This window comes from Bubalus kerabau, chromosome 5, assembly GCF_029407905.1.
Source record: "Bubalus kerabau isolate K-KA32 ecotype Philippines breed swamp buffalo chromosome 5, PCC_UOA_SB_1v2, whole genome shotgun sequence".
Taxonomy (NCBI): Eukaryota; Metazoa; Chordata; class Mammalia; order Artiodactyla; family Bovidae; genus Bubalus; species Bubalus kerabau.
The window spans coordinates 127,288,187-127,304,770 of NC_073628.1; the positions used below are offsets into that span (position 1 = coordinate 127,288,187).

At 42.8% G+C, this 16,584-nt stretch overlaps 1 protein-coding gene across 12 annotated transcripts in view; it reads left to right on the forward strand.

The window, feature by feature from the left end:
• KCNH1 (potassium voltage-gated channel subfamily H member 1) overlaps positions 1-16,584 on the forward strand; it is a 430,930-nt gene that overhangs the window by 52,522 nt on the left and 361,824 nt on the right. For all 12 annotated transcript variants that reach the window (XM_055583062.1, XM_055583061.1, XM_055583050.1 and 9 more), the window contains exons 4-5: positions 1,307-1,435; positions 10,185-10,303. In XM_055583062.1, coding sequence (XP_055439037.1) covers positions 1,307-1,435; positions 10,185-10,303 — 248 coding nt within the window. The remainder of the gene's footprint in view (positions 1-1,306; positions 1,436-10,184; positions 10,304-16,584) is intronic.

The following is a 16,584-nucleotide window of genomic DNA, read 5'->3' on the forward strand; positions in this document are numbered from 1 at the left end:
GTAGTCCTGTCTGATCCATTTGCTGCCTGTTTGACCATACATGGTGGGGTTATTCATACTTACATATGAAAGTTAAATTGATTAATCCAAGTGTTAATCAGAGGTGTCTGTCTGTCCGTGTCATATAGTAGAGTTTGTTACGACTATAGGCAGAGAGATCTCGGTGACCAATTGAGAATGTATTTCCACCCGCTTGTCATCTCCTAAAATAAAACAATAAAGGTAAAATGCTGAGCCTAGTGCCTTGTGCAAAGGAAGCTTCTCTAAGACTTAACATGGAGAAATATCTACTGTATTTCAGTTTGAAAAAGGTTATAAAATGGTATGTAAAGCAATATCCCAGCCAAATAGTTGTTTAGTTCTGTTAAGCCAGATGCTGTTTTAGGAGCTGGGTACAAGAACTGGGTGGGGTGAACCTACCGTTGCTTTGTGCTGCATTTGGTTTTGTTACACAGGAGAGACTGGTGCATCTTGCTATGATGTCCTCAATAGATAGAAAACATCTATTTCTTTTCCTTATTTTTTCTGGGGGGGAGCCAGAGACTAATTTTGTGCAGGTATTTGTCCATAGATCCCTGAGTAGGTGACCTCTTTGAGAGGTCAGTCACATGAACCCTGCTCATCTTCTCCTTCTGGGGTTTAGGGCAGTGCTTTGGGAGAGCTCGTTTATTCCTCCCTCTGGAGACCTCCCTTTCTAGGGAAGCCTTGGCTAGGAGAATCATTGTGGTGATTTTCCGCCTTTCTCAGTCTGTCCTCTTTTGCCATCATGTTGAACCTTTGAGATTTTTATTCTGGGGAGAAAGACTTAGAAACACAGTTTCTAGCCTATGGTGAATTAAGCATTTGAGTCACACTGATGGGTTCCCAAACCAAATTTTGGCACCGGAGTCTTTAGTAATGGAAATTTGAGTTTTGTGGTCTGCTGACCATGGATGGCTCTACCCAACTGGCCCCCACTCCTGGCTTCATCTCTATATGCTCTAAGGTAAGTCTTTAGGTCTCTGTACCTTAGTTACTTCCGTAAGATCAGGAGGGATTTCCAACCCATTTTCTAACCATTTGACAAGGGTTAAGAAATCTGTACTTACAGAATTATTTGAACAGGAGAACCTCCTCCACTGAGTAGTTACTATGAAACTTTTATTCCAGCAAGAAGAAAAATTAGTGGTGTAAAACCCCAGAACCTGAAGGAATGAAGCTATTCAAAAAATGAATTAATGTTTGTACTGATCTGTTCCCAAGTCCTTATGTTAGTCCCTCTAATGAGAGTGCAGATTACTGACCAACCTTTTGGTATTTCTTTCAGGGACACCTGTGTGGTTCTTTGTGAAAATTGCTCCAATTCGAAACGAACAGGATAAAGTGGTTTTATTTCTTTGCACTTTCAGTGACATAACCGCTTTCAAACAGCCGATTGAAGATGATTCATGTAAAGGTTTGTAATTCTGATTTGTACAAATACTTTTAAACCTTTTTTTTTTTTGCCTATAGTGTGACTCTTTGTTACAGAGAATTTGCGGTTGCCACAGCAGTCTCTGAACAAGGACCAAGATTTAAACTTTAATTTGTGTTGGGTAAAGCATTGTATCATTCCGGAATGCATTGAGGGGAAAGAAAGTGAGGGAAAAAAGCTTTGGTTAGGAAGGCATTTTAATCAGTTTCATACCTCTGTAGATTAACCCTTTCCAAGTAGACAGAAGAAGGTAATTGGGCACCTCTGGTATCTTTGGAACCTTTGCAGGTTTTCACATGGCAGATGTCAGTTACCCAAATGAGCAGCTCATGACCACATTCATCTTACTTCTATATACACTTCTTTAAATTCGAGTTCTAGCATTTTCAGAGTGTTAAAGCAGATTTTAGCACATCGCTACCTCTGTGGTTGATTAAGTCTGTGGCTGGTTAATTCATTGGAAACATGACATTAATGAGGCCAGTGTCTTCGGTAACATTCCCATATGGGTCATTTAATCAGCTCGGGAACCACAGATTTTAGCACTCACCTCAGCCGTATCACATACATGTATTGTTTGAATAACACTGGGGACCTAGGAGAGGAGACAGCTCAGGATTTCTAGAACAGCGATACTCCTGAAGTGGTCCAGCCCATCAGGCTGTCAAACCCAGAAGTCTGGAATTAGGAGGTGCCAGAGCACTCTTTTCCAGGAGAGCCAAGAGGCCAGGAGCTCTTTCTCGTGGCAGTATTTCCTGGCTTGGCGGCTGATTTTCCAGCTCTACCTGAGACCCTGCTCCTTGCATTTTTCTGAGATGCAGCAGAGAGATAGGAGTGAAGTTCAAGGGAGAGTAAAACTGGGGCATGTTATCCTTGACATGACAAAACTGTGATTGTTAAGTGGCAAGAAAGGAAGAAATAAAAAGCTTTCCATGGCTGCTCCTCTGGGGCTGTGTCCTCTGAGGGCGTATAAAGTCCTACCACGTTTGGACGCTCCTTTTTATAGAGTTCAGAGCACAGTGCTGTGCATACCACTGCATCCTTTTTTTTTTTTTTCTTTTTTTACTATCTATAGCTCAATAAATCAACAATAGCCTGCCTTTGGGTTTCAAGGCCAGAGCAGATGTAAATAAAGTCTCTCCACTTGTCTCAGCCCCCTGCAGTCTCCTTTCTTCCTGCAGATTTGTGACTCCCTGATTTCTGGTTTCTGACTTGAAGATTTCTCAGTGCAGTAGCCATCACCGGGCGACAGGCTCACTCAGGACGAGTGTCATCCTGTCGCCATCTAGAAAGGCCGTTCGCTTTTTTAACTGGGTAAACACATAAATAGCATTTTAAAGATAATCTGATATTTTGACACTTATTTTTGCAAATTTTCTCTGAAAAATGTGAACTAGGAATGCGGTCGAGTCAGAATGTTTTCTTATCATCACCACTGGAACATTTTCAGGTGATGTGAAGGGATTGTTTAGCAGGAAGGGCTGAGTCAACTTAGAGCACCCCCCACGGGGGGATCCACATGGCATTCTCGGGGAGCCTGAAAGAAGAGATAATCAGACTGATGGGGGGAGACTCACTGAGGTTTATTTTTCAGGCGTAAAATGCTCCACTTCATTTGTCCTGCTTCAGTCATGCCTTTCCCTTGTGCATACAAATTTTTGTACACACACGCACACCCTATACCCTGTTAGCCAAGGGAACCAGATATTAATTCTCTTTGTCCATGAAATACATAGGAGTAATATGCAGCTTGCTTCCTAAAAATTTAAAATATATACATGTATGCACACACACAGAAGTACACACTCTTTATCCCTCAATATAAGAATGCAGATAGTGGATCATGTTTAATGTTTCCTCCAAGACGGGACTTTATAAGCCTGTCCACTTCAAATGCTATGGCAGATATGTTTAGACCTTCCCACTCGTCATGTCACCGTGCCCCTGACCCACATGGATTTGGTGGTCTGTTTAGGACGAGGTCAGATTTTATACTAGTCTGTTGATGATGGAAGAGCATGATAATTCTCCAGGCCTTGTTCGTTGTAAGTCTATAAACTGCAGTTCTGGCGGCAAAGGTCCAATATAACGGTAGGAAAACATCTTGTAGATGGAAAATACACTGCCATCGGACTGGGTGATTCTCCTGACTTGACATTTCTCCTTGGAAGTGTTCTTACGTTGCGAGATTCCAGCCGGTCCAGCTGCGCTTTCAGTGCAACGCCTCAATTAGCATAAAAAGTCTGAGTGTTGGTGACCCAGGCTTGCGTAGAATTCATCTTTAAAGAAAAAAAGATTTGTTTTTGGTCACGCTGAGTCTTCGTTGCTGCACGGGCGTTTCTCTAATTGCACTGAGTGGGAACGTCTCTCTAGTTGTGGCGTGTGAGCTCACTGTGATGGCTTCTCTTGCTGCGGAGCACGGGCTGTACTGCGTGTGGGCCTCAGTGGTGGTAGCAGGTGGGTTCCATCGTTGCGTTTTCCGGGCTCTACATCGTAGGCTCAATAGCTGTGGCATATGGTCTTGGTTGCTTCATGGCATGTGGGATCTTCCTGGACTAGGGCTCAAGCCCATGTACCCCGCATTGGCAGGCAGATTCTTTACCACTCAGCCACCACGGAAGCCCATAGAATTCACTTTTGAGGTGTAATGGAAGGATGGATAATTGAAACCCCCAGAAAATCGCCAGGTATTTGCTCCTTAGCATAGCAATATGAGATGTTTTCCCATTAAAGTCAGCTATGCTTAAATTGTCTTTAAAATGACTTTGTTTTTTTCTGATGGCTTTGTGCCTAATTCTGGGGCTTGGGAGTGGGATGGGTGTACCCTAACAGTAATTCGAGAAGCCAGTTGGTGCCTAACGTTTTCCCATGAACAGCCCACAAAGGGGAGAACACACAGGATCATTGGTGAGAGACTATTTTAGCATCTGACACCAAGTAACTCCCCTTTGCGCCTAAGCTCCAATCACGTGACGGGCCCTGGGTACGCTCTAAGCCCCCTCCTTTATTTAGTGTATCAGTTCTCATGACCCTTTTCATGAATTATCTAGACCCCTGATTGCCTCATCTCTTCTTTCCTGTTCATCTTTTGGCTGTTTCCCTTGTTCTCTGATAAAAAAAAGTGCCCACAAATGGCACGGAGCAAGGGGATGAAAGTCAAGCTAGGTTTGCTGTTTGGTAACAGCTCTGGTGTGTGTGCATGTGTGTGTGTTTAAAGGCTGAAGGAGAGAGTAGGTGGGAATTCTTGGTTGAAATGAGACTCAGGGACGCTCTGGGGTTTCATTTGTTCCCCATCTCTTGCTTTTCTATTACTGTGGATAATTGGGAGTGGGCTGCAGGGTGTTTTTCTCTGTTGAATCCGCCCTTGTAAACCAGGCAAGTGGGTAGAGAAGAATTAGAGTGTAGGGCTCAGAGGTTTTTTCCACATTGTTTACCCCACAATGAGTCATCCCTCTTGTTTGCTCTCTTACCTCACGGAATAATCTCACATTAAAGGAGCGAATTCATTTTCAAAGATCTACACATTTACTTCTAAATTTAGGGTTAAAATTGAGCCAAGAGTGGACAACAAAATGAATGTAAAACTCTGAAGATTTTTAAAGGCCAAAGATATAGAATATTCAGGGCTGAAGGTGCTGGCAAGCTGCCCTAACTGCTGACCCCTCTCCACGAGTCTTCACGTGGGGTGCATATGAGGTGCTCTCAGGGAAGAGAGAGAGTAATGGATACAAAGTGCAGGACCCCCACCCCCTTCAATAGTCACATTTTCTCTCTCTGCACTTCGGATGACTGGAAGGTGATGATGTAATGACTTCTGCTTGAAGAAGCCATCCTAGAGTTTTGGGTGTTGGTACATCGATAGGAGAACGATCTGGGGGCAGGAAGACTTGAGGACACCTCGGCAGTGCCCGCACTTTCTGGAGGTCCGCTGTATCCTTTGTTCCCTGCTGGGCGTTGGGTTATGGCGCCAGCTCCTCTCAAGGACACCGTGGCTCTTCAGATCAGGATGCGCCTGCGTCCTGGCCTCCGTCCCCCAGGGTGCTTTCAGGAGCTTCTGCAGCTTCTGTTCTAAGCGCCCCCACGTGCTTTCCCAGGGAGGGGCCTCTAGGTCTGTGTTTTCTAGTATCTCTGGACTTGCCCTGGGAGGAGCTGGAATTTCAACTCCTCTTAGAACCATCTCTTCTGGCCTAGGGAGGATACAGGGATGTATGGGCTTAAGCAGCCTAGTGGGGGACTCACCCCAGATGAAGCCAGTATCCAGTGTGGGCTCAAGTAAGGGAGAGAGGGTTGTCCTTACTGAGAATGGAGAAAGGACTCGGTGAATACTTTCTAGCTGCTTGTTAGATTGCAAACTGCGTTCCCCTTCTCCTGTCCTTCTCCATTCATGCTTCCCCCACCCCTCCTGTTCACCCTTCTCATCTTGCCTGATTGTGTGATGCTTTGATCATCCCCTGACATACCCAGCCCTACCTGCCATGTGGTGACCTTTAAGACAGAGCTAGAAGAACCTTGAGCTGGGGATTTCTTCATCTGAGCTCAGTTCCCTGTTGAACTCCCAAATGGGATATAATTGGAAGGGTGGGTGCAGAAATACCTCCTAAAACTGAACAGAGTTTGTAAAATGGGCTACTTTTCCTTTGGGACTTTATGTCTACTGGAAACCCAGACAGAAATAGGACAATGGGAGAAAACAATTTGTTTGTCATCCACGTTTATTCAGCATACACATTTACTGGGTGTCTTTGGGGATGTTTGGCTTTATGATCGACGCTGACCCTAAGGAAATGTAAGACAGAGACCCTGCTCCTTATAGTCTATTTGGGAGATGGGCAGACAGGTAAGCAAATAAGAACAATGAAGCCTAACCAATAATCTAATGGGAGTCTGCGTAAGGCAAATATGGGTACATGGGCGGGAGCCAGTGATTGGGCTGGGGGTAGGTGGCATCAGGGAAAGGCTTCCTTGAAGGCAGAGGGTCTCCCAGCTACCTTATTTTCCTTGTGGAAGTGACTTCCCTTAACAAGATTGAGTTATTCTCTCCCAGGTGGCCCCTTGGACAATAGGAAATTGACTTTTTCCAGCAGTGTTTTTCCTGATGCTCTGCTGTAAGGGACATTGTTGGTTCAAATTGTACGTTTTTCTTCTACCAAACTCATTTTCTTCTCTTCTGTGTTTTCTTAAAATTTTTATTGACGTATAATTACAGTAGTATGGAAGTTTCAGGTGTACAGCAAAGTGATTCAGTATATTAATATATGAATGTATATACACACATACTCTTTTTCAGATACCTTTCCATTATAGGTTATTACAAGTGAATATATTTCCCTGTGTTGTACAGTAAATCCTTCTTGTTTATCTGTTTTGTGTATTGCGATGTGTGTCTGTTGATCCCATACTCCTAACTCGTCTCCGCTGTCCCCTTTGGCAACCATACATTTGTTTTCTATGTCTGTGAGTCTGTTTCTGTTTTGTAAATAAGTTCATTTGTATCTTTTTTCTTAGATATGACATCACATAAGTGATGTCATATACTTGTCTGTCTCAGTCTAACTTACTTTCTCCCATGTTTGCAATCTTATTGTATGGCTATCACCCCAGTCACCCTAACCGGGGACCCAGAGGCCACTTGGATCGCCTCCTCTCTCCTTCTGCAGTCGTTGCTTCTACCTCTGCAGCTGTTCTCAAATCTCCCCTTGTCTCCTGGCTCAGGCCACAGCACTGGTCCAGGCCCTCATGGTGTCTGGGATTCTGATTGGTCTTCTATCTGTTATCTACTCCCATACTGCCGTTCTCTCCTAAAATGCCCCCACCATATTTAAACTCCTCTACTGGATTCCCTTTGGATTTCAGGTTGAAGTTCAAATTTGTTAACTTGCCATCTAAGTTCTCGCACCTAAGTTCTTCTTGGTCTGACCCTTGACGACCTCTTTAGCATCACTTCAAGCCACTGCCTGCATTCTCCTCCCCTCTGCATGCCATGCACCATTCATCTAGCTATTTAGAAGCTCTTCCTTGTCACTGACATGTTACTCTGCCCTATGATTTTTCTGCCTTCGTGGGTGCTGTTCCTTCTGCGTTGGATTGTCTGTCTTTTCTTTCCTGAGTTCAGCTGGCTCCTACTCATCTTTGCAAAGTTTGCTCTAGTATCACTTCCTGTGGGAAGCCTCCCTGATAGCTTAGCCTGGATTTGTTATGCCTTCTCTGGACAGTTTTGGCCATAGCATCCTGTACTCATGTGTTACAGAATTTAGCTTACTATATCATGGTTTTTAATTTACTTATCAGCTTTCTGTACTAGAATACAAGCCCTTTGAGGCCAGAATCTGTACCTTACTCATCTTAGCATCCCTGGTACTTGGCATTTTGATGGTACATAGTCGTTATGTTTGGAATTAATATGTGAATGAATGATGTTCTTCCATCTGGCTCGGCATGATTCCTATTATAAAGTTTTTGGGGCCCAGAAAGAACAACTTGGGGGTGGAACTTGGGAAAGGACTTATTGCCTCCCTTCAGAAGAGGCAGAGTCTGCCCGTCCTGGTAGAGATGCGATGGAGGGTTTCATGCTGCCTGTCCGTTTCCCCATCCAACACCCATTTGCCTTCCTGTGCCCTTCACAGTCAGTCGAGAGCAGAGAATCAGGGCTAGAGTGAGGGACTAGCTTGGGCCTGGGGAAATGCCCAAAAGTCCAGGAATCTTTCTTTTAATGTTTTGTGCCATGCTATCGGATGGACCAGGATCCCAAGCCCTGCCAGGCAGGGTCTGGGATATCTGCCCTGCCAAGTCCCTCTTATCATTGCTCCCAGAGTGTAGATCATGGTGGAGGTGGTGGTGGTGGTGGATGGGTAGGACTGAATGGGGGGTGTGCAGAGCCCTTGCTGATGTTTACGTGCACAACTATTTTCCCCCCACCTGGAAAATATACTTTCTTCTCCTCTTGAAGAGCTTTGCAGAATTCATTTCCCACTTTGTTTTGAGCTGAAGGTGAGCCTGACTCCAAAAGAGACTTTAAAATATTCTAGCCCACAGTTCACACAAGCGAATTCCAATGAGCACTTTCATAAATGGCTGATTTAGGGAAAGATGTCAAAGACCCCTGGAGAGTCTGGGCTGTCCCCTCCTGTCAACACCAGCAGGACTCCCCGCAGCCCGACCACCGTGAGCCTCTTTTCACACTGACCCCAGCAAGTCCCATTTCTTGGCTTAATGGCATTGGGATGGATGAAAATGCCACTACCTTTTATTATAGCCCAGAACTTCTGGAAGAGATAAAAAAGACCTGATTTGCTATTCTTGCTATATTGACAAAAATTTGTACAGATTATGATCCTTAAAGGTTGTGCAGAAAAAAAAAAAAGAGCCATCATTCTGGTTGACTTCATTGTCCTCTGGATTCTCAGTCTGTCTTGGAAAGGTGCTCCAGGGTAAAATGTGGTAAATGAGATTTCTGCTACTAGGCAGACTACTTATAGCCTCTAAAGGATAAAATATAATATTGCCTAGTCTTGCTTTTCGCTGTCATGTAGAAATAGTTGCATGCTCTGTTGATTTAATGTACACCCCCATCCAGGTCTTTGGCGCTTCCTAGCCCACGCCTGGTTTGGAGAACCCCTGCAGACTTTCAGGGGTCTCATGAGACAATTGCCGTGGTCATAAGTTTGATGCAGAAGGCTTGTTGGATGTTGGAATGCACAGTTGTCTCTGGGGACCTTTAAAACATCCCTCATGCATCTTAAATTCTTAGTAAAGATCACTTGTTCATTTTAGATTTTGGAGTATGGAGTGGGAGGATTAGAAAAAGACCAATGTTTTACTTCCCCTGGAGGAGCGAGTCCAAAGGGCCAAGGAGGCCTCAAGACAGTGTTTTAGTCCACTGCTACTCGGAGTGCTGAACTTAGTTTGCTTTACCAGGAAAATGCAGCCTGCACTTAAGGCGTGCAGGCAGAGTGTTTTAAGTTCCACTTTACAGATGAGATAACTGAGGCCCAGGTGACTTACGCAATTTGTTGGTGGTCACAAGCAAGCAGATTTGGGACTTATATCCGTATTTCTTTACTCCAAGTTCAGTGCTAGGCTCATTGAATTTCTAGTTTTAAGGGGACCTACATGCCATCAACTATCCTTCCCTCATCCCAGAGCAGACTAAAATCAACCAGTATTATTTCCCCACCTCTCCAGGGGTTAAATTCATTTCTTATTCCCCTGGCTTTGGAGAATGTAGTACATGGAATGACCATTTGACTAGCTTGTCTAGTTATTTAAAACCTAGAACCAGCTTGGTCTCTGCTAGGATCAGATGCCATGGGGCTTGCGAACAGCCTGAGCCATACAATCAGAGAAATATCTTGATTGCCTAGTATTGTCTGGCAGAAAAGCCTTGGGCCAGAGTAGACTGATCTGGGTTCTAGACTCTTTACCTGCCTAGACACTCTGTGCCTCAGTTTCCCTATTTGTAAAACAATGCTACTATTAAAACCTGCCTTCCCTACACCACAGAGCTATGATTAGGATCAAGTGAAAGTACAAAGGAAAAGTCCACCGCTGCCCAGATTTCAGCATGTCCAGGGGCTTCTCTGAGCAGCGAGTTTTGATGGCAAGGATGGCCGAGTGACTCATGGGTGCACAAGAGGGTGGAAATCTGCATCTGATAGTGTAACTCGTGGTGTGAATGTCCGAGTGCCTCCAGGACCCAAGTGAACCTGTCTCTCCTGTCTTCCACATGCTCCAGGCTGGGGGAAGTTCGCTCGGCTGACCAGAGCACTGACGAGCAGCCGGGGTGTCCTGCAGCAGCTGGCTCCCAGCGTGCAGAAAGGCGAGAACGTCCACAAGCACTCCCGTCTGGCTGAGGTAAGGGCAAGGGCTTAGCTCAGCTTAACCCTCCCCTCACTTCAGGGGGTTCCTGGGCTGAGAAAATGGTCCACAGGGAGGGTGCTGGCTTGGACGGGACCTGCAGGACTCAGGACTCTTGTCTTGGTTGAGCTGCACACCACAGTGTGTGACTCTGGGTAAGTGAGTTAACTCTTGTGAGCTTTGTACTTTCCCACATGTAAAAGGGAACTGCAAATTCCATTTGAAATTACTTGAGATAAAAGATGTCAGTTGACTCTCGGGAAGGAGATAGTAGTGCCATATATATGAAGGGGGCTTTACTTATAAACCTTTGCTGTTTGGGCAATGCATACTGTTATAGGAAAAGAAGATACAGGAAACCAAAAGAAAGAAAATAAAAATCACTTAGAATCCCACTAACCATGTAACATTGTTATAATTTTTGTGGGTTTGCCTTAACTCTTCTTTGTATTTAAGAAATATTCTATTTCCTCAAGCCTAAGCAATGTATTTTTTCACTTTATTGGAGTTGAGATGTATCTAGGAATCAATATGTGCATTTAAGGTGGCTTATATTGCCTTTTCTTCATTTTATATAATTATCAACACGTGGAAAAAAAAAAAAAAGTGAAAGCATTAGTCACTCAGTCATGTCTGACTCTTTGTGACCCCATGGACTGTAGCCCACCAGGCTCCTCTGTCCATGGAATTCTCTGGGCAAGGATACTGGAGTGGGTAGCCCTTTACTTCTTAAGGGAATCTTCCTGGTCAAGGGATGAAACCCAAGTCTCCTGCGTTGTAGGCAGATTCTTTTACCATCTGAGCCACCAGGGAAGCCCGATTACGAAAGTTTTCCTGGATAATAAATATACTTAATATTACAGTTGTTTCCATAACCTTTGTAGTAAGGAAAACTCATGGTGGTGGTGTTCCTCCTTTTGCTGGGACAAGTGAGAGTCTGGGAAGCCTGAACAAGATATTTGATCAGGCTCAGTGCACCCCCATGATTACTGTCTGTCTTTGGTAGTCTTGCATGCAAACCACTCTCATCTCCCTTTGGTGGTGCCTGGTATTTTTCCCAACTAGACCAAGTAAGGTCTAGTTAATTAGTAAGACCAATTAAGAGCATTACACCTTCCATACAGCACATTTCCATCATATCCAAAGATGACATGTCTTGGCTGTCTCTCTGCCTGGTGGTGGCCCGTCAGTTCTTAATCTGTGTGCAGAAGGCAGGGTGCTTCCTGACTTGCCTCTTGGCTCCCATACCCCTGAGGGAGACGCTCCCAGCGTGGTGCAGCTGACAGTGGGTGCTCTGCACATGTGCACTGAATGTCTAACGAGTTGACTACAGAAGATGTCCCTATATGTATAGCAGCCAAAAGCTTCTGCCCATAGTGGGAATGGGGACATTCACTTGTGTCATGTTAGAGCAGGTGAGACCTTGGATGACGGTAGCGTCATTTTTATCATGACGTGGGCTCATCTTATGATAAAAAAAAAAGGAGACCATTCAGCTCACAGCCTGCACTCTGTCTGTCCCTGATGCTGCTCTTGGTTAATAAAGTTCCCTCCTCTCATGCTGCTCTCCACCTGGCTCACTCCCATCCAGCCACGTTCCAGCTGTTCCTCTTACAGCACAGGCTTGCTCTGCCTGTAGATATCTGTGTGCAGCTCCTTCACCGATGGCAAGTCTTTGCTCAAATGTCATTTTCTTTTTGTGGCTATCTGTGTCGGTAAGAGTTACAAGAACTAGTAGGATATTTATATCTGAAGAGACTGATTGCAAGGAGTTGGTTTATGTGGCGGTGGGGGCTGGCTGGACAGGTACAGAATTCACAGGGCAGGTTGGCCAGCTGAAAACTCTTGCAAGGAGCTGATGCTGAGGTCCATGGATGGAATTTCTTCTTTCTCAGGGAAACCTCAGTTCTGCTCTTAAGGCCTTTCAACTGATTAGATGAGGACCACCTAGATTATAGAGTGTAATCTCCTTTCCTAAAAGTCAACTGATTGTAGGTGTCAATCACATCTACAAAGTATCTTCACAGAAGCACTTAGTGTTTGATTAAACAACTGGGTATCATGGCCTAGCCGAGCTGACACATGAAACTAACCATTATGGTTTATTCCTTGTCAATTTGGCACCTGTACACATTTCCTTAAACCATGTTTAATCTCCAAATAAAGAGAAAAGTTGAGCACCGAAGAATTGATGCTTTTGAACTGTGGTAATGGAGAAGACTCTTGAGAGTCCCTTGGACTGCAAGGAGATCAAACCAGTCAATCCTACAGGAAATCAGTCCTGAATATTCATTGGAAGGACTGATGCTGAAGCTGAAACGCCAATACTTTGGCCACTTGATGGGAAGAACTGACTCCTTGAAAAAGACCCTGATGCTGGGAAAGATTGAAGGCAGGAGGAGAAGGGGATGACAGACGATGAGATGGTTGGATGGCATCACTGACTCAATGGACATGAGTTTGAGTAAACTCTGGGAATTGGTGATGGGCAGGAAAGCCTAGCGTGTTGCAATCCACGGGGTCACAAAGAATCAGACACAACTGAGCTACTGAACTGACTGAAAGACAATAACAAAGTCATACTTCCACCTGATATGATCCTCTTATCTTTTTAAATTAAACTTTTAATTTTGTATTGGAATATAGCTGATTCACGATGTTGTGATATTAATAGTTTCAGGTGGACAGCAAAGGGGCTCAGCCATACATATACCTGTATCCATTCTCTTGCATATAATCAAAACATACCAACCCTCCCCCAGAGGAGGATGCAAAGTCCTTGGATGAGATCCTTGACATCCTGTAACTTAAACAGTGTGATATAAACTTAATTCCTATCAGTATGTCTTGTGTTAGATGATAAAGGAATAAGAGGGAAGAAAATAAAAGTAATAAATAAAATAAATTGCCTACACACACACACACACACACACACACACACACACACACATGCAAACATTCATAACAAAATAACAAATACTCATAACTCGTAATCCTCTCCTTAACCTGCTGTGTTATTCTCCACTTAACATCTCCCGATATACTCTGAAATTGAAATTGTTAGTCACTTACTCGTGTCCAACCAACTCTTTGTGAACCCATGGATTGTAACCTGGCTGGCTCCTCTGTTCATGGGATTTCCCAGGGAAGAGTACTGGAATGGGTTGCCATTCCCTTCTCTAGGGGATCTTCCCAACCCAGGGATTGAACTCAGGTCTCCTGCATTTCAGGCAGGTTCTTTACCCTGTGAGCTACTAGGGCAGCTATACAGTTTACTTATTTATTGTACTTACTGTTCACTGATGTGTCCCAAGCATTTAAAACCGTGTTTGGCACATAGTAGATGCTCATAAGTGGGGTTTTTTTTTTCTTAATTGATCAAATGGATAAAAGAAAGGAAATGATGTTGGTGTTTTTGTCTACCTGTCTGGCATGAGTAAGTGCTGATTGACTGGCAGTATGAGGCAAACATCTGGGTCCTCTCCCAGGGGCTAGTAAATTTTAATTAGCCTGGCTAGAGGCTTATGGATTTTATTGATCTTTTCAAAGAACCAACTTTTGGTTTTCTGGATTTTCTCTAATGGTTTCCTGTTTTAAATTTCACTGATTTCTGTTCTAATTTTTTTTTCCTTCTGTTTAGTTTGGATTGAATTTACTCTTCTTTTTCTAGCTTCCTAAGACGGAAGCTCAGTTTATTGATTTTTGATCTTTCTTCTTTACTAATATATCAATCCTATAAATTTCCTTTTAAACACTGCTTTCACTGCATCCCACAAATTTTGATAGGTTGTGTTTTCATTTTCAGTTTGTTCAAAATATTTAAAACTTCCTATTGAGATTTTTTTCTTTGATCCCATGTGTTATTTAGAAGTGTTGTTTAATCGCCAAGTATTTGGTGATTTTCCAACTGTCTTTCTGTTACTGATTCCTGGCTTAATTCTATTGTGATCTGAGGGCAGACATTGTTTGATTTCTATTCTTTTAAATTTGTTGTGTTTTATGGCCCAGTGTGTGGTCTGTCTTGGCGAATGTTGCATGTGGGCTTGAGAGGAATGTATATTCAGCTACTATTAGAGGAAATAGCCTATAGATGTCCTTTTTATCCACTTGATTGATGGTGGTGTTGAGTTCAACAATGCCCTTACTGATTTTTGCCTGCTGGATCTGCACGTTTCCGTTAGGGGGCTGTTAAAGTCTCTAACTATCATAATGGATTCATCTATTTCTCTTACAATTCTTTTAGTTTTTGCCTCATGTATTCAATTCTATCAGTTTTTGCCTCAGGTATTCAGTTCTTTCAGTTTTTGCCTCAGGTATTTAATATTTTGATGCTCTGTTGCTTGGTGCCTACGTATTAAGGATTGTTATGTCTTCTTGAAAAACCAACTCCTTTATCATTATCTAATGCCATTCTTTTTTTTTAATTTATTTTTTAATTGGAGGATAATTGCTTTACAATGTTGTATTGGTTTCTGCCATACAACAACATGAATCAGCCATAATTATATATATATCCCGTCCCTGTCGAGCCTTCCTCCCCTCCCCCATCCCACTCCTCTAAGTCATCACAGAGCGTCAGGCTGGGCTCCCCGTGTTATACAGCAGCTTCCCACTAGCTATCTATTTTACACATGATAGCCCAATCAAAAAATGGGCAGAAGACCTAAATAGATATTTCTCCAAATAAGACATACAGATGGCCAATAAATACATGAAAAGATGTTCAACATCGCTCATTATTAGAGAATGCAAATCAAAATTATAATGACACCAATGAGAATGGCCAACATCAAAAAATCTACATATGATAAATGCTGGAGAGGATGTGGAGAAGACAGAATCCTCTGCACTGTTGGTGGGAATGTAAGTTGATAACAGCCACTATGGAGAACAGTATGGAGGTTCCTTAAAAAACTAGGAATAATACTACCATATGACCCAGCAACCCCACTACTGCATATATACCCTGAGAAAATCATCATTGAAAAAGACACATGTGTTGTAATGCCATTCTTTATCCCTGATAACTTTTCTTGCCGTAAAGTTTCTGGTCTGTCGGAAATGAATATTGCAACTCCCACTTTCTTTTGCTTAGCATTAGTATGGTAAATCTTTCTTTACCCTTTTGTTTTAATCTACTTGTGTCTTTGTATTTAAAGTGGGTTTCTTATTGACAGCATATAATTGGGTCTTATTTCTTGATCCACTTTGATAATCCCTGTGTTAATTGGCCTATTTAAATCATTGACATTTAAAGTGTTTATTGTTAGATAATCACTTTAAAATCAGCTTAAAGTTGGATTAATATCTACAGAATTTGTTGCTGGTTTTTATTTGTTGTCCTTGGTTCTGTGTTCCTATTTTGTCTTCCACTTTTTTTGCCTTTTATGGTTTTAACTGAGCATGTTATATGATTCTATTTTTTTCTCTTTCCTTAGGATATCAATTATACTTCCTTTTTTACTTTTTTTTTTTGTGGTTGCCCTAGAGTTTGCAGTAGACATTTACAGGTAATCCAAGTCCACTTTCAAATACAGTCATCCCTAGATATCCACAAGGGATTTTTTTCTAGGACCCCTCACAAATACCAAAATCCATGGATGCTCAAGTCTTTTATATAAAATGACATGTGTTTGTATATAGCCTAAGCATATCCTCTTATATACTTTAAATCATCTCTAGATTACTTATAATGCCTAATACAATGTAAATGCTCTGTAAATAGTTGTAAATATAATGTAACTGTTGTGAAGATAGTTGCTGGTGGAGCAACAAATTCAAGTTTTGCTTTTTGGTACTTTCTGGAATTCTTTTTCTGAGTATTTTGATCTGCACTTGGTTGAGTCCACAGGCATGAAAATTATGGATTTAGAGGGCCCGCTGTAAACTGTGGGTGGGGAAAATCCTTTGGAGAGAGAAATGGCAACCCACTTCAGTATTCTTGCCTGGGAAATCCCTTGCACAGAGGAGTCTGGCAGGCTATAGTGTGTGGGGTCGCAAAGAGCTGGACATGACTGAAGCGACTGAGCATGCATACCCTGTAACATACTGCTTCATGAGCAGTGCGAGTGCTTTGTAACTAAATGCTCCTCTAATTGTTCTGTCGTGTCCCTTGTATTATTCTTGTGATTCACTTATTCATAAGTGTACATAAGCACTTATACACACACACACACACACACACACATACACACATTATCATACATTGGTGCTGTTACTTTGAACAAGCTGTTACCTGTCAGATCAATTAAGAATAAGAAAAGTTTTCTTGTACCTTC